At 34.0% G+C, this 24,821-nt stretch overlaps 1 protein-coding gene across 4 annotated transcripts in view; it reads left to right on the forward strand.

The window, feature by feature from the left end:
- The window catches only part of LOC6569704 (zinc finger protein 395), a 183,678-nt gene that overhangs the window by 78,733 nt on the left and 80,124 nt on the right, over positions 1-24,821 (forward strand). For all 4 annotated transcript variants that reach the window (XM_032741485.1, XM_032741481.2, XM_001995819.3 and 1 more), the window contains exon 2: positions 17,092-17,273. In XM_032741485.1, coding sequence (XP_032597376.1) covers positions 17,092-17,273 — 182 coding nt within the window. The remainder of the gene's footprint in view (positions 1-17,091; positions 17,274-24,821) is intronic.

Genomic DNA, 24,821 nt, shown 5'->3' on the forward strand with positions numbered 1-24,821 from the left:
TGAATAATCAGTTTAAGAAAAGTTATAATAATACAAAGATATTTTATATTTCGAATTAGTTTCAATCGTTTTCCGATTTAACTGTGGTAGATATATCTTACCCCAAAGGTTTCGCAATTTTCCTATCTTTCATTTATTTTATGACTCACTCTTCACTTGAGTTCTCAGTGTGAATAAAGCATTTAGAGTCTTCTGTCTGAAGTGGAGTCTATAATTATTCTTATTAATTCATTGTTTTCTCCTTTTGATTGTGAAATTAGTTACTTAAATTCACTTTTCATTTCGATTCATTCCATTCATATTCTACCAAATAGACAAATCCCTATTTAAATTAATTTAGTTCCACAAGTTTTTAAAAAACAATAAATTAGCGTCTCCATTTTTATAACCGTTGCATAGTAATTCAGTTGTCAGACATAAAAAGTAAACCCAATACATATATACAGATATGTGTATGTATTTGTTGTTATGGTTTCATAATGAACAAACAACCCGACTGAACCATAAATTAATCTATTTGGTTTTCGGGCTGCTGTTGCTTTTGCGCAAAACTGAACCAAGTTGTCCCGCTTTGTTTTGTGTAATTTGTTTTTTCTTTATTCAAGTTAAATAGTTTTGCAGTTCTTTGTGTGTGCTTATGTCGTATGCTAATTTCAAGGCGTGCAAAAATTCGCACTTTCCAACTCGTTTGGCATGTGGATTCCACATAAAAAAAAAACTTGTGTACATTTAATAAGTCGACGAACCTGGCGTCAAAGCAGATAACCAAATAACCAAACTATAAATTAGGGTCAACGCTGTGCGAGTTTTCACTTTCCGTTGGCCAAAACTGGGTCATCGGGCTGATGGTGTGAAAAACTTGGCCTAGAATGTTGAATGTTAAATTCTGAATGCCGCAGAATCAGTTCGGACAACTGGAAGTGGCCACTTTTTCACTTGGCCAGCGAGAACAGTCAAATTATATTGTACAATTAGAAACCATAAATTTCCGCCTGACGTTTCTTACACTCAGCAAAAAAGAATCATATTGAAATTTAGTAAATCACCCTCAAGTAAAAATCGCCTTTAAAATGAGAATGTGATTCTAGATTCTTGGAAATAATTTCTAAATATTAGAAAATATTTTTGCTTAGAATTACAAACGACATATTTCACCCTGAATTTTAAAAAATGTAAAATCAAATACTTTTTTCTAATTAAATTATAGGTATATTATAAAATGTGTAAATTGTTTGATAACTAATAAGTGAAAATAATAATAATTTAATAATAAATTATTCAGAAAAAGCTGCTTATATGAATTCTTCGTGGAAAACAACACCCTGGAAATTATACATACTTTATCTTAATCTTTCACACTGAAGTTTTGAAATATAAACCCGGATTCTTAGAAATTTACTTGCTGAATAATAAGGTCAGGCAGCCTTGGCAATTTACTAAAATACAGTGCGATTTTTTCCGAGTGTATTCCAACAAGTTGTGAGTACTTCACAAGTGGGACGACGGATCCGTTGTGTTTGTCCGTTGTGCCACACCTGCAATTGGCGGTCATGAGTCAGCCACACAGCTGCTGCTGCTACTGCTGCTGCTGCTGCTGCGTGTTGCCCCGTTGGGCATGCCACAGTTTCCGGGTTAATGCCTCACTTACGACTTGGATGCAAATGCCGAGATATGCAATTATGGCAAAAGCAGCCAAAGCTGCAACTCCTGTCGCTGGCTAAATGTCAAAAGTGAAGCTGCATAATTTGAATTATTGCCAAGTTTGTTGAAACTGAACAAGCTTAAGTTGAACTGTGAGTTATCAGCTATTTGCACATAGTACATAATAATAGTAATAATACATAATTAAGCCTAGTTAGAGATAACCACAAAATGTTGTCATGTTTGAGCTTGTCAAATGGCAGCCAATTCGAAAATCATTCAGTTTTATGGCTGGCTTCCAATGAAACCATAGAGTCAAATCTCAAACTACACTCCGAAAAAAAAAACTCGTTCTAAATCTTAATCTTAATACACCATTCTTTTGGCGCTTAGGTTAGCTTTTTTTAATACTCACATTATTAATAATCGTTTACATTTTAAGATTTCATATACACACCAACATTTTAGATTCATATACTGGACTTAACTTACGTTAAATTAATATAGTTGAGAATGAATATAGTTTTAAATAGGATATTCTAAAAATTAGACTTTACGCTTTCACTTTTTAGAAATGGTACTCTTAGTAGTAAAATATATTTTTGGTATTGTCGCTTTAAGGCAATCCTGAGATTTAGAACTTATTTTCTTATATTTAACAATTCATTTTATGCCTACTTTTTTTTATGAGTGTAGAAGAAAGAAAACATCGCATGCCAAACACGGAAATTACTGCCAAAGCCGTAGTCGACATTTTGGCCCCGCAGGATAATGCGAATTTCGCAGCGGCTCTCTTCTAATTTGCCGTTTCCTGCGCCTTTCGCGGCTAATTATACGGTCAGCTACAGCTAGACGCCCCTCTAAGCCAATAGCCACCCAGCCCCCTTCAAACTGCCCCCCCCCCCCCCCATTTTTCAAAATGCCAACTCAATATGAGAAAAGAAGAGAGGCAATTTAAAAATGCAGCGCCGACAAGCGCATTTGGCCGACTGCCTGCTAGCCTGCCAGCCTGCCAGCCTACCTGTCTGCCAGACTGAATAACTGACTGAATGGCTAACTGACTGCGTGCTGACTGTGAATAAAACGACTGCAGTTGCAGTTAACGGCACCTAATAGATACTTGGGCACCTTGGCATTACCATTTCTATTCCCCCAGCAGATGTGTGCAAAAAACAGCCAGTAAGTGCTAAAAATATTACACAGATCAAGAGTCATCTACTTACACACACACACACACACACACACAAACACACACACAACAAAATTATTCAAATTATTATGTAAGCTCGGCTGTCCAAACTTTGAACGTTTTTGAACTGCATAGCTTGATTACGAGGCGTATGAGTGATATATCTATTTATAAGCTGTTGTAAATATCAGCTGTTAACTAGCTTAGCCAGTTTTGTTTTTTAACTCAATCTTATTATTGTCAAGTTGAGACATTGAAATTTGCTAACACATGATTTTAATATGACGATTGATTTTATTGTGAGAATATGACAGCATATTTAATTTAATGATAAAATCATTTTTTCATAAACTCGACAGCCTTAGCTTGACAAAAATAAATAAACAGGAATTAAACGAAATTAAGCGATTCATTTTTATAGTTGATTGTAGTAATATATCAAACGCTTCGATTAAATTCCTTATTTACACATTAGATCTTCACTAAAAGTTAAACTTAAACAGATCAAAACGATTAACTTCTGTCAACATACTTTCTCGTTGTCGACAAAAGAAATTCCTCAAAAACATTGATCAATCTCCTGATAATTAATCATCTACTAAAAGTTGAAGTTATTTCGAAGAAACACATTTTTTTCTTCTGAAATTCTACAAAGAATAAATCGATTTATTTCTTTTAACATTCTTGCTCATAATTGATCATAGAAATGCTTTAAATGTTCCACTCTGAGTTAAAGATATTTAGTGAAATACTTCAAGACTAAACATATTAGCTGTAAAATAACTTAGGCAAGTTTTTTTTGGAAAATCGAATTCTGTGGCGCATATATTTGAAATTACTATTATTTTTAACATTAAATAAAGTGTGTTTACGTCTCGAATTGTTGCCTATTGAAAAGTTTTCTGCGAACTCTTGAGTGATTAATTTCTATTTATCTACTTTCTCATAGTGTGTTGATTAAATCTCTACTAAAAGTTAATGTTATCACAACATTAAATATAGTGTCAAATTGTTTTATTTCTTTCAATATACTTTCTCATCGTTGATTGTATACCCCAAAAGCGTTGATTAAACTCCTGATATATATGTTAAACCTTCACTAAAAATTAAAGTTATTTGGTGGGAAAACTTAAACTTGTTGCTGTTGTAATTAAATTTAAGCTGCTTCGAAAGACAACATCGAAATCTGGAACTACATGCGTTGCATGTTGTAAGCCATAATGAATCCAAGTATTTTGGCACTTTCACCGTGGGTAAAATACACAAAGTGTCATTAGCTGGGCAAAAGTGTAACAAGCAAAAGGCGCACTCGAAATGCGACGGCCTAATTTGTTGCTGGCCATTCATTTAAATCGCCCTCCAATCGCTTAATTAAAATCTTTATTGCTGAGCCTACACAAAACTAACAAAGCTTAGTTTACTGCTGAATGCAACATAAGGCAGCAGCAAGTGCAGCCAATGGCGGCTGCCACATAACCCGGCCAACACATTTCAAAAGCGATCCGGGCCAGTGAAGTTGCTGCTACACTCGAAAAATAAATTGCTCTGAAAGTTGTCCCATAAGCCAGAACATTTTTCTTGTTTTCAGAAATAATTTTTAAATATGAGAAACAAAATGTCTAAAAATTATAAAGAGCTGCGCTACATTGACACTGAAAAATCTGAAAAATATGGTGAATTTCCTTTTTTTTTTTTAAATATTTTCCATTATTAGAAAATGGCTTTCTAAAGAGTAGATTTGGAAATTGTAATTTTCAGTACAAATTCTTTCCACAACTCAGGAACAAGTTATGAAATTTATTGGCTCCACTTTCGTATTGGAATATTAATTCCAATGTCGTCTGCAAATGTTTAATAATAATACTTTTTTTATGAGTGAAAATAGAAAAAATATTATACATACTTTTTTCTTACCTATTTTATAATTAAACATGAGTATTTTAAGATCTCACATATAAATAAACATTGTACATAGCTTAAAAATTCAAATAACTAACTTAAAATAAACTTACAGATTTAGGGAAAGGATTTGTGCTGAAAAATAGTGTTGTGTATTTCTACTTTTAAGAAATGTTATCAATTATTGGGTTTGAAATATAGAAAAAAAAAACACAGAACCAGGGAAAGCCTTTCTAATGTTAACAAAAATTATTTCTGAGAACAACAAAAATTTCCAAATTGTTAAGGCGATTTTCTTCTTTTTTTGAGTGTATCTGCTACTTGCCTGGCAACAATTTGGATTCATTGTGAAATCTGCTAGGCGATTCCCCTCACTTCAGCCGAGTTCACTTTGCTATGCTTGCAGGCCAAGCGGAGGGCGTCGAGTTGAGTTGAGCGGAGTTGAGTGCGATTGAATCCACCCGCAAATCGTTCAACTCCCCCCAACTCTACGCACACTCACACACACACACACACACACACACAAACACACATAGGTGTATCTATCGCTGCCGCAACGCTGAAATACTTGAGCTACAAATTGAGCGCAAACGCATAATTAATTTCACAGAGGCGCAAAGCAAAAGCAAAAAAGCATAAAAGCAAAAAAAAGAAAATATCATGGAAAAAATGTAGACAAAAATGAAGTTGGAGTTTTGTAATCCACAAAGTGCGGGAGCTGTGTGGCAGGTGCTGCATGTGCCACTGACAGACAGTTGCCCAGCTATAACGGTAATTGCTTAACTGGTAGCAATGCGCCCAAGGCATTGCTAGCTGCTCTCTGGACTGGCCAGCAACAGTTGGCCATGGGTAGCAGTGGCTTGCCTGGTTTGCTTTGGGCCTCTTTGGCTGCTACAAATACCAATTTATTTGGTTAAATGCGGGAGTAGGTTTCTTAGAATAGAATAGATATAAAACTAAAAAAAAAAAAAATAATATAAAAGTTAATAGTTAATAGTTGGCTTAAGTGTACAAAATAAATATATTATATTTATTAAAATGTAAATATTTTAAGCTATGTCTTCTTCTATCTAAATATAACAAGATTAGTATTTTGAAAAAAATCAAGCTTTTATGAGCATTTCCTTTTTGTTTAGAGTAGATTTCAAGCTATTACGAAAATTTCTTTATATCAACAGTAAAAAATATAAAACATTTAATAAGACTATTGAAATTACAAATTTTTTAAGTATTCTCAAATTAGAATAAAAATAAAAAATAAAAAAAAAACGTTCAAATAGAGATTAGACTATTATGAAAATTTATTTATAAAAATAAAATTAAAATTTATATTTTCTATAATTGTAAAGAATATTAAATTATACTTAATACGAGTATTAACATTGAAACTCTTTTGGGCATGTCTTAAGTATTTTCCACTTTAAAAAGTAATTCAGCTATTTGAGATTTTCTTTATATGTGATTTATGATCCGATTTTATATATGGCTGTATCTTTTGCTGCTCTTGCATAACTTGTGTGACGCACTCTGGGAGCATTTCCATTGGGTCATTTGCATTTTTGAGCGCTCTTCTCACGCTTCAGACAGAAAGTCAACTTTCCAAAACAGAAAAAAAAAATGTTTGTGGCAATGGAAAACAAGGCAAAAGCTAAGTCTCAAAGCGCTACGCACGTAACACAAATAACGGTTAATTTTGTTTGGGTTTTGTGGGATACAGCAAAAGAGCAACAAAGCAACAGCATCAACTATGCCACCAGCAGTGGCAGCAACCAACCAACATATAACTGTAACTGCCGGCAGCATAATTGCGGCATAATTGCAGTCGAGAAGCTGAAAATGAAAGTGCAGCCAAAATGGAGGGGGGAAACAGATAAGCTAGAAAATAGAAAATAGAGCGCACAGTGAAAAATTGTTTTTGAAAAACCTGAAACTTGTTTTTTCTATGGAGGGGGCAGCCACAATTAGGCAGGGCTTTATTTTTTATATTTTTCTGACGCGTTACAATTGCGCTCAAAAGCGAATCGAATTTGTCTACAATTTCGAAAGGCAGACACAAACGCCCCGAGGCCCACCCCAATAAAGATAGTAAGGGGGGAGTCTAAGGAAAACAATGAAATTGATTTTAGTATTATGATTTTCTGCTTTAAGTTATTGTTGTTGTTGTTGTTGCGCACCAAAAAATCTGAAAACCCGCAACAACAACCACAGCTCAGCCGCCGAGTGAAAGTAAAAAATAAAAGTGGAAAGAAAAAAAAACCGAAATCGAAAAAATGTTTAAAAGTGAAATAAAAATAGCAACAACAATCAAGCCAAGTCTCGACTACTTGGCTTGGCTTTCATGGCTATTATGAAACGCAAGTCAGTCAACCATCGTCGTCGTCGTCGTCGTCGTCGGCGAGGTGGGTGAAAGACGCCAGCACCACCAACTCGCTGGAGGTAGTCATGCAAACACCACAGCAAAAATAAATAACAAATACAACAAAAATAAAAAATAACTTTCAACAGACGCCAAACGGCATTGACTACAAATCTCGAGTCGATGATGTTGTTCGCACATTGCCAAAGATTGGATAGCCACACGCACATACCTATCTATATATATATACAAACATACTGTATATACATATAGTAAATACAGTTGCGAAAAAAATAATAACACCACTCTCACAACAAATGTTTTCAAAGGTGTCTTTTTAAGTAAGTTGAAGCAACTTATTGATACGTTTGTATTTATTATTTTTTATATCTGTATATTAAAATGATATAAATAAATATTTTAAAAAAATTGTTATATTTTTTCATTCGCAAGAAAAATGTCATAGTGGTGCTATTATTTCTATATATATATATATATATATATATATACGCACTTACAATAAGCTGTCAAGTGGCTCGAGTGGGTCAAGTGGCAAACAAGGTGAGAGATGATACCCACCACCACCAACAGCTTATAAATTTTAGGCAAGAGCAAAAAAAGCAACAAAAAAAAACAACTGAGGATCGATTTGGCATTGGATTTGATATTGAAACTCGACTTAGATTCAAAGTCGCAGGCGCATTTTTAACAATAGAAATGCAGCATTCGGAAACGGAACTTAACATATTTTTTATGACCCAAATACCGGAACTGATATTATTTGTCCAGAAAAGATTGTATCGTGGCGGAACATTTTATTGGTAGATCTTGTTACTTATGTGTATATGAATATATATACATATATATATGAAGATGGTGTTTGAGAGATTATATTCCAACTTTACAGTCTCTGCGATTTATTTGGTCGCAAGGTTGCAGCACTTGGTGAAAAACCCCGAGGAAAAACCAATCACACAAAAAATAATAGTTTATGTAAAAAACTCATTCAAAATTGAGTTCCTACTGATAGACATAGGGGACTCTGTGTATTGTAATCATCACAGAGTACTCGAAAAGGTTCATGCAAGAAATAATTAGTAGCAGAGTGATGAGGAGAAAGTAGAAAGGAGTAACGGGTAGATCTGAAGAGGGAACAGAAAAATAAATTAAACTCATCAGAGCAGCCGAACCGATTTCACCATTTAGTAATTTGATTGCAATCCTATGGTTTTTATAGTTTAAGTGATATTCAGGATTAAATTTAATGTTAAATGCACAAATGCAGCTTTTAATAAAAGCGGTCAAAAATATATATTTATGGAAGCCAAACTCTCAACTATTTATTCGTAATCGTAGATTTTTTATTTGATTATCATGCACGTTTCTCATTTATCGCATTAGCAATTTGTTTTGTAAAATACAAATAGACATTCTAAATTGATCTTTATTTATTTATTTATTTTTTATTCATTTTTATTTTATTTTTTTCCCGGTAATTCCTAATCAAACACCTGAGCATTTATTGATTTTTTAAATACCAATAAACCTGCTGGATTGCAGTTTTTTTTGTGGACATAAATCGTTTAATGATTCAATTCAACTCCCAATCAATCCACACTGGATTCACATTGACAATGTGAATGGCAGCTTAAAAGTTGCATCACTCAGGCACATTAACAAACAATTTTCGACTCCGCTGCAACACTCCACTCGACTCGATTGCGGCAAGCAGCTGGGGCAGCTAAATTTATTGCAGAAAGCAGAGCTAATCGCGAAACATGTGCGGCAAGTTAAGCGTCTCAGCGAATGATCGACTGATCGAATGGCCCCGTGCCCATTTCCAGCCTCTTTCTAAACCCCACAACGCCCCCTCCCCCTTCTCTCCATACCTATTCTCCGTCAATCCCCCAGCTGTCCCATAAAATGACCCACAAAAAGCAAATGAAAAACAGTTGCTTTAATGACTTTTTAAGACTTCATTAGGCGATAAAAAAAACCAACACAGCCTCCGCCATATTCCAGGCATCGTTTGTGATCTGGCAAGCGATGCTTCTATCACTCAGTAGCTGCCATGCCACGCCCCCTTCCCCATCCTTGAGAGCAGCTGCTTGTCGCCAGCCTCGAATGTTTCGCATTATGCTGAAAATGGGTTAAGTGCTTTTCAATTTAGACAAAAACAGAATTTGTTCGTGTAATTCAACATAATTGAAAATCATATCATGCTCTACACTCAAAAAAAAATGTTTCCTAATTTAATAAATTGGGCTGAAAACTCGAAAGTTTTTCTTGTTTTTACAAATAATTTCTAAATACAGACAAACTTTTTTTATATTTAGAAAGGCTTGTTGTAGATTAAGATTCCCAAAAAAGTGTCCATTTTTTCTATAAATGCAGTTCGAAAAAGAAGAAATAAAACCATTTCAGAACCAATAAAATTTACTAGGTCAGCTTTTGTATTAGAGTTTAGTTTTTGTATTATATTATATAAATTTATAAACTATTTAGAATTTTAGAAAATCTTAAAACATAAATGTTTAATAATAATCAAAGTAATATTACGCATATAGATAATAAGTTGGAAATTATACATATTTTTTATAAATTTATAAATTTAGAAATGTAAGCCCTGGTTTTCTTTCTGAGTAACATGCCTACTTAGAGTGATTTGTGTGTACATAACTGAAAATCATATCACGCTCTACACATGCCCCATGTGTGCCTCGAATGAATCATAAGAGCCAATTCCACGCCCTGCCACGAACTCTACTTCCTGACCCATAAAGGTGACTCACCCTTTTGTATCTTTTCTCCTCAAGTCTCAATTCGATATGCGATCACATTGACAATTTGTCATAGGAATCGATGCACTTCGATCCACTCAAAATTTGAAGACAGTGCCCAACACTTGCTCAATAATTAATCATAATAAGCTCAACTTGGGCTTACCCTCTAATTTATATAAACACAAAGTTCTTCAATCTGAATGAGTAGCAATGAAATTGCAAGATGAAAGATTTATCAAATGCCTTCAGGCATCATACCCCACTGGCAACACTGATTGCTGGGTATGCAAGCAAGCGTCATAAGTTACGTAAAACATGATTATTATTTAGCATTGGCAAGCTAATAAAGCGCACAATACCAACAACAACAATAAAAACAAATACAATAACAAGAACAACACTGCCAATTATTATTTATTTATTTATTTTTTTGAAAACGCGTCAAATGATGCCATAAATTTATTATCGTCAACAAAGTTGCCAAAGTTGCAAAGTTCAATTCAGCTTTGCGGGGCTGACTCAACAAGCATAATTTTTGTGGAATATATATATATATATATATATATATACATATCTCATATCTCACTACCCCCACATCCGCACTCGCCCCCCTTTTGTTATCGTGACAGTTTTGTGGACCTTAAACATGCGCCATATTTCACAAAAATTGGCAGCGAACGCGTGTCAGAATGCAAGGCGTTAAGCGCCTTTTATTTTCGTATTTTTGTATTTGTATTTTTTATTTGATATTTTTACTGTTTTTACTGTCTTTGTCAGTCAGCACAATGGAGTTGTGCAGTCGCTGACTTGATCTACACACTCAGAAAAAAAGCTTCCTAATTTTTAGTTAATCGTTTATTTTAGTTTTTTTTTTTAACAATTTCGGAATTTTCGAATATCGCGCTGAAAACTATAGAATTTGTCTGTTTTTATAAATAATTTCTGAATTTTTAAAATTCACCCTGAAAAAAAAGTCGTTCCAGTTCTTAGAAATAATTTCTCAATATTACAAAAACAATTTCCTAAAATTAGAATACATAGTCATAGAAGTATGTAGAATTTGTAAATTTATTTAAAAATATTTTGTATTCGCAAGAAATGCATTTCTAAAAAGTAGAAACATTCAATTTTAGAAATAAGTTCTCTCTAGTTGTTAATTTTTTCCAAATTAGATTGGATGGATTTACGAATTATCTATAATATAAAAACCAAAGCTAATATACGAGTTCTTATACCTACACACACTGGCAATTAGATATATTTTGTCTATGTTTTAGAAAATTCCACGCTGACATTTCGAAATGCAATACCCTGTTTTCTAAAAATGCACATTTTTTTAAACTTATTTGCTTGTCGCCAAAAGTATTGCAATTTATTAAGGGCTATTTTTTCCGAGTGTAGACAATTAACCCAAATTGCAGGCACACACAGCACAGCACAGCACAGCACGTGGGCAACACATTTTGGGCGCCCATTCTTGCAACAGACAACAAACAGAGACAACAACAACAACAACAAATAGTAAATAACGGTTTGAGATCGTTGCATAAGCAAAAACGTCATTTGGCTGAGCAGCTGGCTGTGAGCCGTTTCTCTCTTGGCCATTTGAAAGGCAAAGATCGTTGCGAAAATGCGCCTTTTGGGCTAGGCCAACAAAATTAGGCATGCAGCAAAAGTATCCATTGAAAAACGCAGTAGGCATACCTAAAAAAAAATAAACAAAAGAAAAAAGAAAAGTAGAAAAAATAAAAAGGCAAATTGACAGAAATTGACAATTCCGTAAAAATGGTCAATAAGATGGTTAGCATAGATAGCATACTAATTGGTGGTATTACAAAGCAGGGAGAAATCTAAAGTATTAAAAGGGACTGTGAATCTTAATGAGTTACGGAAAAAGTATGTGCAAAATTAAAAATGAGCAGCTTTTTTTAAGGCAAATGTGCTTTGATTTTCTGGACAAGCCAATTAGAATGTCGACTTAATCGCTACACTCAGAATAAATAGAATTTAGTTTTAGATTGTCTTTTTTTATAAAGAATATATAATCACAAAAGTATATATTTAAAGCGTTAGCAATATACTTTGGTGTAATAGAAATTATAATTATTAAAATGAAAAATATTACGGACAAATACGAAAAATCTTAAGCTTAAGAGTTTTTTTTTTTGAGTGTAGCGTTGATTAATTCCTCTTCCCTTATAATTCCACAATATTTAAGTATTCGCGACCCAATTTTCAGGTGTGCTCATTAATAAATTTGAATTTTTTATTATATTCCACGACTCAAATCGCAACGAGGCTGCAATCAATATGCAAAGTGTTGCCACTCAGAAAGGTAATTACGAGTACACTCACACACATCCACACATGTGTGTCTACACACACACGTGCATTCATTAATCATGCTTCATTTGTTGTTTTTTGGATTACGCATGCAACTCGTGTTTGCGGCACACGTTGGGCGCCTTTTAAGTGGGGAGCTGCGAAAATTGGCAATTGACACGCGGCTTGGCGATGACAATGATCATGACTACCATCATGATGATCATCGGTTTAGAAACACCCAAGTCATAGTCAAAAACTTATTCCCATATTGAAATATGATAAAAATAATTAAAATAATAATAATGATAATAAATACTAAACAATAAACAATAAGTAATAAATAAAAAATAAGAAATAATATGTAAGAAATAACAAATCAAAAACTTACACCATAAATAAGAAAAACAAATACATAATAGACAAGTAAATAATATATAGTAAATAATAATAATATTCAATAGTTGGCTACAGGGTATTTCGTAGTCGACTACACCTGCTTATTTGCTTTTCACTTTGTTCTTTGGCCTATCAACAATTGACCGCTTGGCCTTGTCCCAAACCCGAGCAAAGAGCCGCAAAATGTGTTTTATGTTTTGTATTTTGAGGTTGCAATAATCTTATCGCTGGAAAGGCGTTATCATCTATCGGTCACAGCCACACACACACATACACACACAGAAACATTTACCAGACTGCATTCGCTTTATTTACTTTGCTGCTGGGCTGAGCTGGGCTGAGCTGAGCAGAGCTGGGCGTGTATTCCAAGCATTTCCAGCCCACAACATAAGTCAGCGTCGCAGTCGCCGTCGTGTGAATAGCCGTTAAAGCTGATAGGCGTTATCTCTGCCGCAAAAAAAATGCCCATTATCGCTGGAAAAGAGCAGCAGCAGCGCAGCAGCAGCGCATCAGCAGCGGCAGCATATCAGCAGAGCTGCAAAACTTTTGGGTTTTTTATTTTGGGTTTTTTTTGCCTATCGCAAACGAAAACCACCAAAAATAACAACAATAACAAAGCCAATTTTTTTTTTTTGAGGTTAGATTTAGTTTGGAAACTGGAACTATCAGGAAATTGAGGTCAGTGATATTGGTAGGAAAGGAAACCGAATCAACAAAAGTCCAAAGCCCGAAAGCCTTAACAAAACAATAATAATAATATGAATTAGGCCGTTGATAAGCGAAAAATGAAATATTCTTAAATATATATATGTATATGTTTAGTACAAACATTTATTTAAATTGCCTTTGCTACCTATAAAAATTTAACATAACCTAAAAAAATTAATTGTTCAAATACTTGTTCAATTTACTTTGCTTCAATAAATGGCATAAAAAAACAACAAAAAAAAAAATATATATATATGTTATTTTAGTTTTATTTTTGTACAATTATATTAATTAAAACAGATCATAATTTGTATATAACACCAACAATTATTTGAATTCTTTATTATTATTTTTATGCAAATTTTACATTTAATATAGGATAATCTTTGCTAATAACTGGTTAGCTTAATAATCATTAAATGGCTCTGCATAAAATGGAAACAAATATTATTTTAGTTTTTTTTCTATTATGCTAGTAAAACACGTCATTAATGCGAAATAGGAAAACAGCTTGAGAAAATCCCCTTTGGCTGAGTGCTAAAAATCCCAGCTCAGCCTAAAGTGAGTGCGAGAAAGAGACAAAAACAATAAGAGGATGAGGCGGCAATGTTTCGTCATCAAGCAGCCATCGTCATCCTCATCATCATCATCAGCGGCCGGCGCGTCATAAACAACAAAAATACATTTCTCTTAAGTCAAAGTTAATTGCTCTTAAATCAAAGTGAACGATCCGATCGGTAGCTGTGTGTGTGTGTGTTGAAGCCGGGGAAACAACAAAGGCAGGCAAGGGTAAGAGGAAGAGAGACGGACAACAGGTAAGGCATTATATAAAGTGCAGCAGCTTTGTTATTGTTGTTGTTGTTGTTGCTTACGTAAAGCGCTCGCCACACTGAATTGCACTCGAAGAGAGAGTGCGAGCGAGAGAGACGGCGCAGTGAGAGTTCAGGCATACACACACACATAATAGATAGAGATACATAAACAAAGGCAAAAAGCATGCGAAAATCCAGCGCAAAGCATAGAAGCAAAAACAAACGTCACAACGTAGCTAGCGCGTTCACTCCCTCTCTCTCTCTCTCTCTAAGCCTCTGTATCGGTATGTGTTGTGAGTGAGTGAGTAAGCGAGCGAGCGAGCGAGCAAGCGACCGGAAGAGAGCGCACCGCCAGTACGAGAGAGAGTCGGTCGTGTGCCGAGCCGAACTCAAGCCGAGCGGCTAACGAAGCACAGCGCACCCGGCAACGCACAGCGAAAAATGAACGCGCGCCGCACAGAATCATTCTTGAATGCGCGCGCGAACGTTTCGCACCAGCCAAGAGCAACAGACCAGTAAAAGGCAAAACACAAAAAAAAAATAATCCTCCAACACAAAAAAAAAGTGCAAGTGAATTAAAGTGTTTGTTTTTGGCCGGGCCAAAAAAAGTGAAAAGCGAAAATAGTCGCTAAAATAAATACGCAAAATTAAGAACGAGGCCTACTAGCACAAATTCAGGCAAAAATAAAGAAAAACAACAACAACAAAATAAAAGCAAGCAAATATTTAAATAATTAAAAATAAACTCAACAACGGCGACGACGACGTCAACGAATTCTTGACTGTGCTGCCAGCGCGTGTGTGTGAGTGCGTGTGTGCGTGTATGCGTGAGTCTCCCTCGCTCTCCTCTCTCTCTTTGCGAGTGTTTGTGTGCCGCTGACGCATTTTGCCCGTGACAGAAGCAGAAGCAGCAGCAGCAATAGCACCGCTGCTGACGTCGCCGGCCGGCGTTTTGTGCCCAATTAAAGCAATAACAAAAAAAAATAAATCCGCCGTGCTTATTACAATTAATTACTTATCAAATATATCTAATCAATCGGATATATCGCAAATCGCTTGTGTTTGTAATTAATACAATTATTGCATACCTAAATCAAGTGTAAAGTGTTTTTTTCTCAAAGAGAATTTTCAAGGTTGCAAATCAACAAATATAAAAAAGTAAAGGTGATTACATAAAATCTTTATACACAAATTTACACTAAACAGAAGTAATAATACACAAAATATTAATAACATGCATATATAATATGTAATAAATAATAATAATAATGAACATAAAATAATAACTGCGGGCAGACCCAAAAAAAACAATATATAATTTGTAAACAAAAATAATTAAATAAATAAGACGATATATAATAAATATATAACAAGAACTAGGACAATTTATAATAAGTATGTTTTAAAAAAAATGTAAATAAGTATTTAATATTTCGCATAATATATAAGTGAGTAAGAAATCTAAACCGACTTATAATAATTACGTCAACACACTCATAATACAAATTGAACTTAATTAAACTAAATTTATTATTGTTCTGAAAGTAAATTTATAAAATGTATGCTTGTTTGTATTTATAAATTTCGGCTGGATGCTTTTTTAAATTAAGAATAAAAGAAGACAAATAAAGTCAAATATATAAGCCAAGCCAATAAATTGTATTACTTGTTGCTGAGTTTTAGAAAGGATACTTTGCTAAAAATTAGCGGTTTCATTCCTACTTTTTGGAAATGCACTTTTTGATAATAGAAAATATTCCTAAAAAATATCAAAAATTCGAAATTTTACAAAAAAATCTTCTTCTATTTAGAAATTATATATAAAAATATGAGATTACATTTTTATGAGTTAATAAGTTTGTGTTTTATATATATTACTCGAAAGTGATTTCTATTTTTGGGGCGTGTGCATTGTGTTTCAGAGTTGACCCCATTTGTTCTATTTGCGCCACACACAGTGCCAGGGTTTTCAAGGTCACGGCGCCTTCTTTGCTAATTCCCTCCCCTTCCATTCACCCTCTCCCCCTGCTCCATCCTCTTTTGAATGGTCGCAAAATATTTACTCAACTTCTGCCTTAAACTGTCAATTGCGCACTCTATTTATTATTATGTACTTATTTATCTAGCTGTTTATTTCCGTAATTCTTCCGTGCGTTATTAGCTTAATTAACACGGCGTATTTTTGTTTTGTTTTGTGTTTGACATTGTTTTAGTTTTCTCGGAAAATGTTATTAAATGACAAAAAACACAGTTATTAAATTTTCTGGGAAAAATGCCATCGATAATTATATTAAATTGAGCCACAACATTTTCACAATTCATTTTGTAGCATTTAAGTTAATAATGAAAAAGTTAAATATGTAATATAATTTAAATAATTCAATTTACAGGGGAAAATCATTTTAAAAATCATAAATATTTATAAACAATTTAATTTGTGCGATGCGCAAAACTACAATCAAATAAACAAAAATGATTCACACTTTGTTGTTGTTATTTGAGTCGATTCCGAGAAAAACATAAACAAAAACAAAAACAAAAACATAAAAATCCAGCCTGAGGCGATAAGAAATTATTGAGAAATGCGATTTGAATTGAATCTTGTCAACCCTTAATTTGAAAGCTCATTTAAGCTAATCATTTTTTAATTTTTTTTTTAATTGGTACACACTGAATTGCATTTCTAAAAACCAGTGTATCTACTTTTTGGAAATATTTTCTGTTATTAAGAAATATAAATATAAACAGTACAAGGAAAGGGACAAGTTAGAAATTATAGTTAAAATTAAGTTAAAAATAAAATTTAAATTAAAAAAATTAGAAATATTTATAAGATTTATAAAATTTGTTTTGCAAATATTTTGTGTATTAAGAAATATATTTATGAAAAATCGAAAAAGCCTGCATAATTTTAAGAAATTATTTCTAAAATCAAGACAGAATTGCAAATTTATTAATTTATTGATTTTATTTAATTTGCAGGAACCCATCGAGCTGAAGAAGCGTTTGGAGGAGGTGCGTCTGCTGGAGTCTCGTCGCTCCGCTCGACTGGCCGATCAGGATCGGGACACGGACTTTGCCCGCCTGGCCGACATGGGAGGCGATCGCCGCCGAACCACACACAGTATTGAGGTGCCATTGACGCCGCTGACGCCGCCAAATAAGTGAGTAATACTAAAGCTATAACAAAGATATACATGCTATGCACTCGGAAAAAAATAGATCCGAATTAGTTGAAGAATATATGCTTTCCTCTTCGTTCTTTTTATAAAAATATATAATTTTTGAATTTTAGAATATCGGCCTTAAGTCAGAGATTTAAGAATAGCTTTTGCTAGTTTTCCACTTGATTTTTTTCTGAGTGTACTAGGCCCAAGAAATAAACACATATTTTATTCAGTTAGTCAATATAATATATACATATATAATATAGTTGACATCACTAGTGGAAAAACGATTTGCATATTTAATTTCCAAGTTGTTTTTGTTTTTGTTTTGATTATGCGTTCTTCGATCTTGCGATTTTATTTGCTCAACGCGTAGTTTGCATATGTGTGTATCTGTGTGCCTGTGTGTGCATGGGTGTGTGTGTGTGTGTGAATGAGTCTAGGCTATATCAATAATTCATAAACGCCGACAAATTAGCGGAACAAGCCAAGTCACGATCACATACAGTCTCCCTCTCCCTCTCCCTCGAACTCCCTCACCCATCTTATCTGTTCCACTCGCCCCAACTCTCCTCCTTTTGCTCCCTCTCGCCGGCATACAAATATGTGTGTCGCCTTTGGGTTCTTATCGAAGCTAAACAACAGCCGGCTAGACGAGACACCGACCGGCTATTTAGCATAGACGCCCGTCTGCCAACTGCTGCAATTACATACAGCTTATATAAAAAAAATGTGACCACTGATATCTCTCTCTCTCTCCTCCGCTCACCTACTTAAACAACACTCTGCCCCTGTGACAGACAGCTTTTGACTGAGACTGATTGCAAAATAATTCAAATATTCAATTGCTGAGCAGCTCAGACGCAACGACGACGACGACAAAGTCGAAGTCGAATTCGAGTTTGAATTCGCGGAGACAACAACAACAAGATTTGATTACGACGTATAAAAATCGCGCGATATTTGAACTACTTGTGGGTATTATAATATTTAAATAGAGTTTGCTTAAATAAATCATGTCTTTAATTTTAACTTTTACTTTTAACCTTTTGAGTCAGTTGAAAATTAATTATTATATATTTATATTAATCATTTTTAGATTATTTCAAAATTATTTTCGAATGAGAATATTAATTATATTATTTCATCAGCGAGAATATAAATTATGATTTGATTACGTTATTAATCACTTTGTACGACTGCTTTTGAGTCATTATTTAAGTAATATAATAATAATATAAACAAATTATTAATGATATTTTAGCTACTGTGTTGGTTTACAATTTTTTATTCAACCGATATAATTAATTTATTTTTTATAATATTAAAATTTTTTTAGAGAAATTCTTGATAATTTCAAAATTGCTTTGAGTTCAAGCGAAAATATTAATTATCTTATAAAATTATTAATCATTTTATGTTTTTTGTTTATATGAAGCTCAATATTTATTTTATTATATATTACTATATTTATTTTATTATGTTCGACTAAGTCAGACCAAAATAATTTTAAAATTCTCTTGTCTTAGAACTTTTCAACAATGAAAAATAATTCTTTATCATTTCTCAAGTAGGGCAAGTAAAATGCGACTTGCAATTTTTTTGTGTCTGATTTTGTTGTTGTTTCTGTCTGATTTTTGTTGTGGCGTATTTCATATCAATTTCAATTGATAAGCACGGCAAAAACTATTTAAGTCAAGTGTGCAAAAAAAAAAATCAGTCGAGCAACAACAACAAAAGCAACAAGTGTGCCGGGCGGTAAAAAGAATAGAACGAAAAAAATATGGAAAAAATGCCGGCCACGTTATCAATTGATAATTAAAGTAATAACAATAATAATCAAAATAAAAGGCTAAGCGAAAAAAATTGAGAATATCGACTCAATTGCGTCGTAATCAGACCTAAAACTAAAACAAAACTCTGCTAAACAGTAACAATAATAATATAATAATAATAATAAAAATTATAGTAATAATAATAGAAACTGCAACAGCAGCATCAGCGACGATGTCTGTAATAAAATTCAAATAAAATTCAATTGAGTTCAACGCGAGGCGTTCTGCGCCAGTTTAATTTAATTACTTACATACACTTGCAAAAATAGTCGACCTACTTTTAACGTCAAGGCTGAGTTAGCTTATTATGCGGAAAGTATTTTACTAAAATTCTGTGTTTTTGTTTTCTTAAATGCAGGTTATAAACTGCTAATTATTTAAAAATATTAAATATATTATAAAATTTGATAGATATATAAAAATATATTTAAATAATGGGCTGTTTTTCCTTATATTATTATTTAGCATATAACTCAGCTTGACTCCAATACATAAAGTTTTTTCGTAATAATTTTCCTTTTTAATTTTTAGAAACAATTTCTAAAACACATTTTCTAATGCTCAGAAAAATTTGGTCTTTAAGTCGATTTTCTAAGAAATTATTTCTGAAAACATATAGTTATAGTTTTCGGGGCGAGTTTCTAAAATTCACAAATTATTTCAAAGACAAGAAAAACTTGTTAGTTTTCAGGGCGATTGACAAGAATTGAGTGCGATTATTTGGCTGAGTGTACGCACATGCTGGCACCCAACCAATGCTCTCACAGGGGAAGAGGGAGAAGGGGAAGGGGAGATTAGAGTATAGCATGACAATATGGAAGCGCTTACAAGGCTTGCCAGGGTGATGGGCAGGGGGCAGCTGGGGGGAGACTTTTTGCCGGCCGCATTTATCTTAAAGCACTTTTGACGCAAATGCTGTCCAGTTATTTGTTGTTGTCATTTGTTGTTGTTGTTTCATTGAATTCGAACTCGAATGCGGAAGTGTTTATTTCACGCACACATACGCAAATACAGCAGCACACACACACGCACACATACAGAGAGAGACTCGGTCTAGTTATGGTTTCTATCTGTCGTCGCCATTTTGTCGTCGTATTTTCTTCATGCGGTGTTTTGATATGCGCAGCTCTATCTCCCTCTCCCTCCCTCTCTTGCTCCATCTCTTTCCCCTCTACCCGCCTCTCACCATCTCCCTCTCTCGCTTGTTGACGTACGCGTGTAATGATAACAGCAGCAAAAGAAACCCGCTCACCTTGCACACACACACACACATGTAAACATTTGGCACGCGTGTTCTTCCAATGCGACGTAATAATAGTTTCCACGATCAGCTTGATTTACGTGTGCTGCTTTGATTACGTTGTGCGTATTACGCTTAATTTAAATTGTGCTTTCTTGCTTACGTTTTTGTTATTGTGTTTTTTAAGTTTGTTTATTAATAATAAGCAAACGATTTTTTTTGTTATTATTTAAATTAGCTATTAACTAATATTCACCAGAAATTTAGTTAATTTATGCTCAAATATATTATATATTAATATTGTTATTACTGTTATTTTCATTATTGTTTTGGATTAGATTATATATGTGTTCTTTATCTTTGGACAAACATTTACATTTACAGCTGTTTTTTTGCGTTTGCCATTCGCTAATCAGACTTGCATTGGTTTTCAATTAGTGCTAGCATAATTTACTCACCCCACAAAAGCAGGCTGATACAGACTTAAGCCAAGTTGCATTCCAATTTTAACAAGTGCCGAAATGGAGAAAAGCGAAGAACGCTGTGGCTGCGCCTGGAAGTAGGAGCAGGAGCTAGAAAAAAAAAATATAAAATAATATAATAAAAAGCTGAAAAAAGAAACAGAATTAAATGCAGAAAAAACTGTTAATAATTATAATGAGCGCGTAATTTACGCATAAATGTCAATTTACGCGTTGCGTCAGTGCCAATTTTCAACGCTACAGTGAATCGAGGCAGAACAACGAGAAACTGCTGCAGTAACCCAAACCCTCTCTTCCACTCCTCCCTCTCCTACTTCCAGTCCGTTGCTCTCTCGATTAATGGAAGCGTGTAAGCGCCAATTGGCCAGGCATCTTGCTTGTTGCTGTAATTGCCATGATAAACAGCAGTAACAACAACAAAAACAACAACAACAGCTGCTATTATTATTATTCTTGTTGCTGTTTAATGCAAAAAAAAAAAACAAACAATATGCGAAGCAGGAAAAAGAGTGCAGCGCGGGAAGAAGAAGAACAACAATATTTTTTTTAAAAATACTGCACAAAACGAGTTTACCGTTGCAGCAACAACAAGTAGAATAAGAATGAAGAAGAAGAAGAATGACGCATGACTTTTGAATATTGCTTTTGGCCATAGAAATTTGGATGTGGGCAAAATCAAAATAGTCCAAATAAATAATCAAATTTTGATTGAAAGTTCTTAGCGATATACAGTGTGTTACAGTTCATTTCGGGCAGTGTCTAGCAAAAACTTTAATTGCCTGCCATTAACAAATTATCCAATATTTTTCAAAAATTCCAAAGACCGGTGGCAGGTACATATATTAACCACCATAATGAATATATGACCCCCATAAACTGGGGTTTCCCCGCCGGCTAGGCCTGGTTATGTAAAAAAGTACCTGAAATTATGGTTACATTTTATTTCGGGCAGTGGCATTATGGACACCTGGGTGCCATAAAACCCGGATTTTTTACGCCGGGATGATTATTTTTGGAATAAATAGACCAATCCTTCGTAGTCAGTTTAGTTATATCCTGCATCTCGGGTGCCACCAGCCAACAAGGACTATGGACAAACGGACTACCATTGAGCAACGGAATCTCATCCTAGAACACTTCCAGATTGGATATTCACATCGCCAAATAGCTAAAATGGTAGATCTGAGTACCACAACTGTATTCAATATCATTCGACTCTTCGTCGACGAAAATCGGATAGAGGACAAGGGCAGAAGTGCACCAAACAAGATTTTCACCGAACAGGAGGAGCGGAGGATCATCAGGAAAATAAGGGAAAATCCCAAGCTATCGGCTCCAAAACTGACTCAACAGGTGCAGGATGAAATGGGGAAAAAGTGCAGTGTGGAAACTGTGCGTCGGGTTCTGCGCAACCATGACTTTAATGCCCAAGTACCACGGAATAAGCCCTTTATAAGAGCAAAAAATAAAGGCACTAGGATGGCATTCGTCAAAACCCACTTGGACAAGGATTTGGAGTTCTGGAACACATCCATATTTGAAGATGAGCCCAAATTAAACATTTTTGGCTCAGACGGACAAAATTATGTGTGGCGACAGTCCGATACTGAGCTGAATCCCAAAATCCTAAAGGCAACAGTCAAGCACGACGAAGGAAGTGTCATGGTATGGGCATGTATCTCGGAAGCCGGCGTGGGAAATTTGGTGATTTTTGAAACAACAATGGACAAGAGTGTGTATTTCAATATATTCAAGGAAAATTTACTCCAAAGTGCCAAGAAGCTAGGAATCCGACGTACTTTCCGGTTCTACCACGCCAACGACCAGGACAACAGCCAAGCATAAGTCCGGATTAGTACAGCCCTGGCATATCTGGAACTGCCCCCATATGATAATTCCACAGGTCCAGTCTCCAGACTTAAATGTTATTTAAAATTTGTGGGCTCTGCTGGAATGAGTGGAGCAAAATCAGTCCAGAAACGACCCGGAAGCTGGTATCTTCCATGAATAATAGGTTAAGGGGAGTTATTAAGGCTAAAGGATATCATACTAAGTATTAACATCCTTATTTAAGTTTTTATACGCCCAATATGTTACTTTTCCAAGACTGTTCCAAAAAAACTGTAACATGTATTTTGGATATGTTTTAAGTTTTGACTAATTTTAGTTAATTAATTAATATTTTAATAAAAACTGAAGCTTCCTTTTCAAACGTGATATAACATAAAACAAATTGGCATTTAAACATTTTGCGTTTGTTTCTTTGTTTAAACTTTATAGCACTTTAAAATTTTTGCTAGACACTGCCCGAAATGAACTGTAAGCCACTGTATTTGAATATTTACACAATAAGCAAACCAAAAAATTACAATAAAATTATTAACTGAAATATACAATATAAAATATATAAATATAAATATGTAAATGAATTAATCGTAAGAAGTTCAACTTTGAACAATATTAAATTAATATTCTATACATCATAAAATCGCACATTCAGCTGGATGTCGTTCGCATTGTGGCATGTCCGATTGAGTGGATGCGATGGGGCAAGCATGTTTGCGGCTCGCTGAGCCGTTGCACGGTGCAAGAGCAGCTCTCTTAGCAGCAGCCACTTAATATGAAATGCAAATGCAACCAGAATAATAACAATAATATTTACAGTGAAGTCAAAACAAAATAAACAGACGACAAGAATAACAGCAAAAGTAGAGTAATAATCATAATAAAAAAGTAAACAAAAACGAAAATTACAAAAAAAAAAAAACAAATTCAGCGGCAATTAGCCAAGTCTTGAAAAATATTTGCCGTTGTTTTTTGCCGCTCAAGAAAATATTATGTGTACAAATATTATGTTTGTGTTGCCCTCAAAAGAAATAAGTACAGCAACAACAACAAGAAGAAAAAATAATACTTAATTTCAGTACAATGAAAAAAAGTCAAGTCGAGCGCAGAAGTGGGTCAAAATTATTATTGAAGCAGAACAAAAACAAAGCCAACAATAACAACAACAACAACAACAACGATAATGGCAAATGCAATGCAAAAATGGGGGGAAAAAACAAACAAAAAAAATAAATTTATATCATTTTCTAAGCATTGCTTGGAAAAGCGGCCCCTCGACGGCAAATTATTGAAATGGATTCGCATTCGCAGCTAGCCAAAAGATACTTTTGTTGGAGGGGGTATATTTGATACAGTTGCGGGCAAAATAATAGCAACACTCGTACAAGAAATGTTTTAAAAGCTGCCTTTTTTTAATTTGTAAATTTAAGTAATATATAAAAAGACGTCAAGAAAGTGGGAAAGAAAAAACTATAGGCGTTTTCAATTTATTTAAATTGAATTAAATTTAAAATCAATAACTTTACTTTTTTGAAAAGCAAGAAAATTACCGAAAATAATAATAGCATTTGTCAAATGTGCACTTATAATTATTAAAATAAGAAAGCGATTTCTATAATTTTTAATAATTATTATTTTGTTCCCTTCAAACTAAAAAAAAACAGTAGTAATTTTAATTTAAATACGGGGATTACCAAAACAATATATTAAAAATCAACATAAAAAAAATCCTTTATTTTTGGTTTTTTTTTATTTTAATTTGTGTTACTATTATTTTGACCGCAACTGTGCGCATAGACATTCATAAATGCTAGTGGGCAATGTTCCGTTTCCCTTTACCGTTCCAATCAACGTAAACAGAATTTTCACAATGTTCTGCACGAATAGTTTGTTTGATCGTAAAATTTTATTTTTGCATTCAAAACGGCGTCGGCAGCAACAAATAAAAACTCGAAATGCCAAATGCAAGTTTCTTTCCCTGCTGCGATGCATTTTTTGAGGCGAGTGGTTGGGAAAGGGCGGGTATTCACTGTGCACTTTTTTCTGAGTGTACGCATTCAAAATGAGCTTGGTCAACAGGCTGAAGGAAGTATTTTCGAACTCTTTGTCATAAGATATCATAAGATATGCATATATATAATAT

The sequence above is a fragment of the Drosophila grimshawi genome, unplaced genomic scaffold (genome assembly GCF_018153295.1).
Source record: "Drosophila grimshawi isolate 15287-2541.00 unplaced genomic scaffold, ASM1815329v1 contig_311, whole genome shotgun sequence".
NCBI classification, from domain to species: domain Eukaryota; kingdom Metazoa; phylum Arthropoda; class Insecta; order Diptera; family Drosophilidae; genus Drosophila; species Drosophila grimshawi.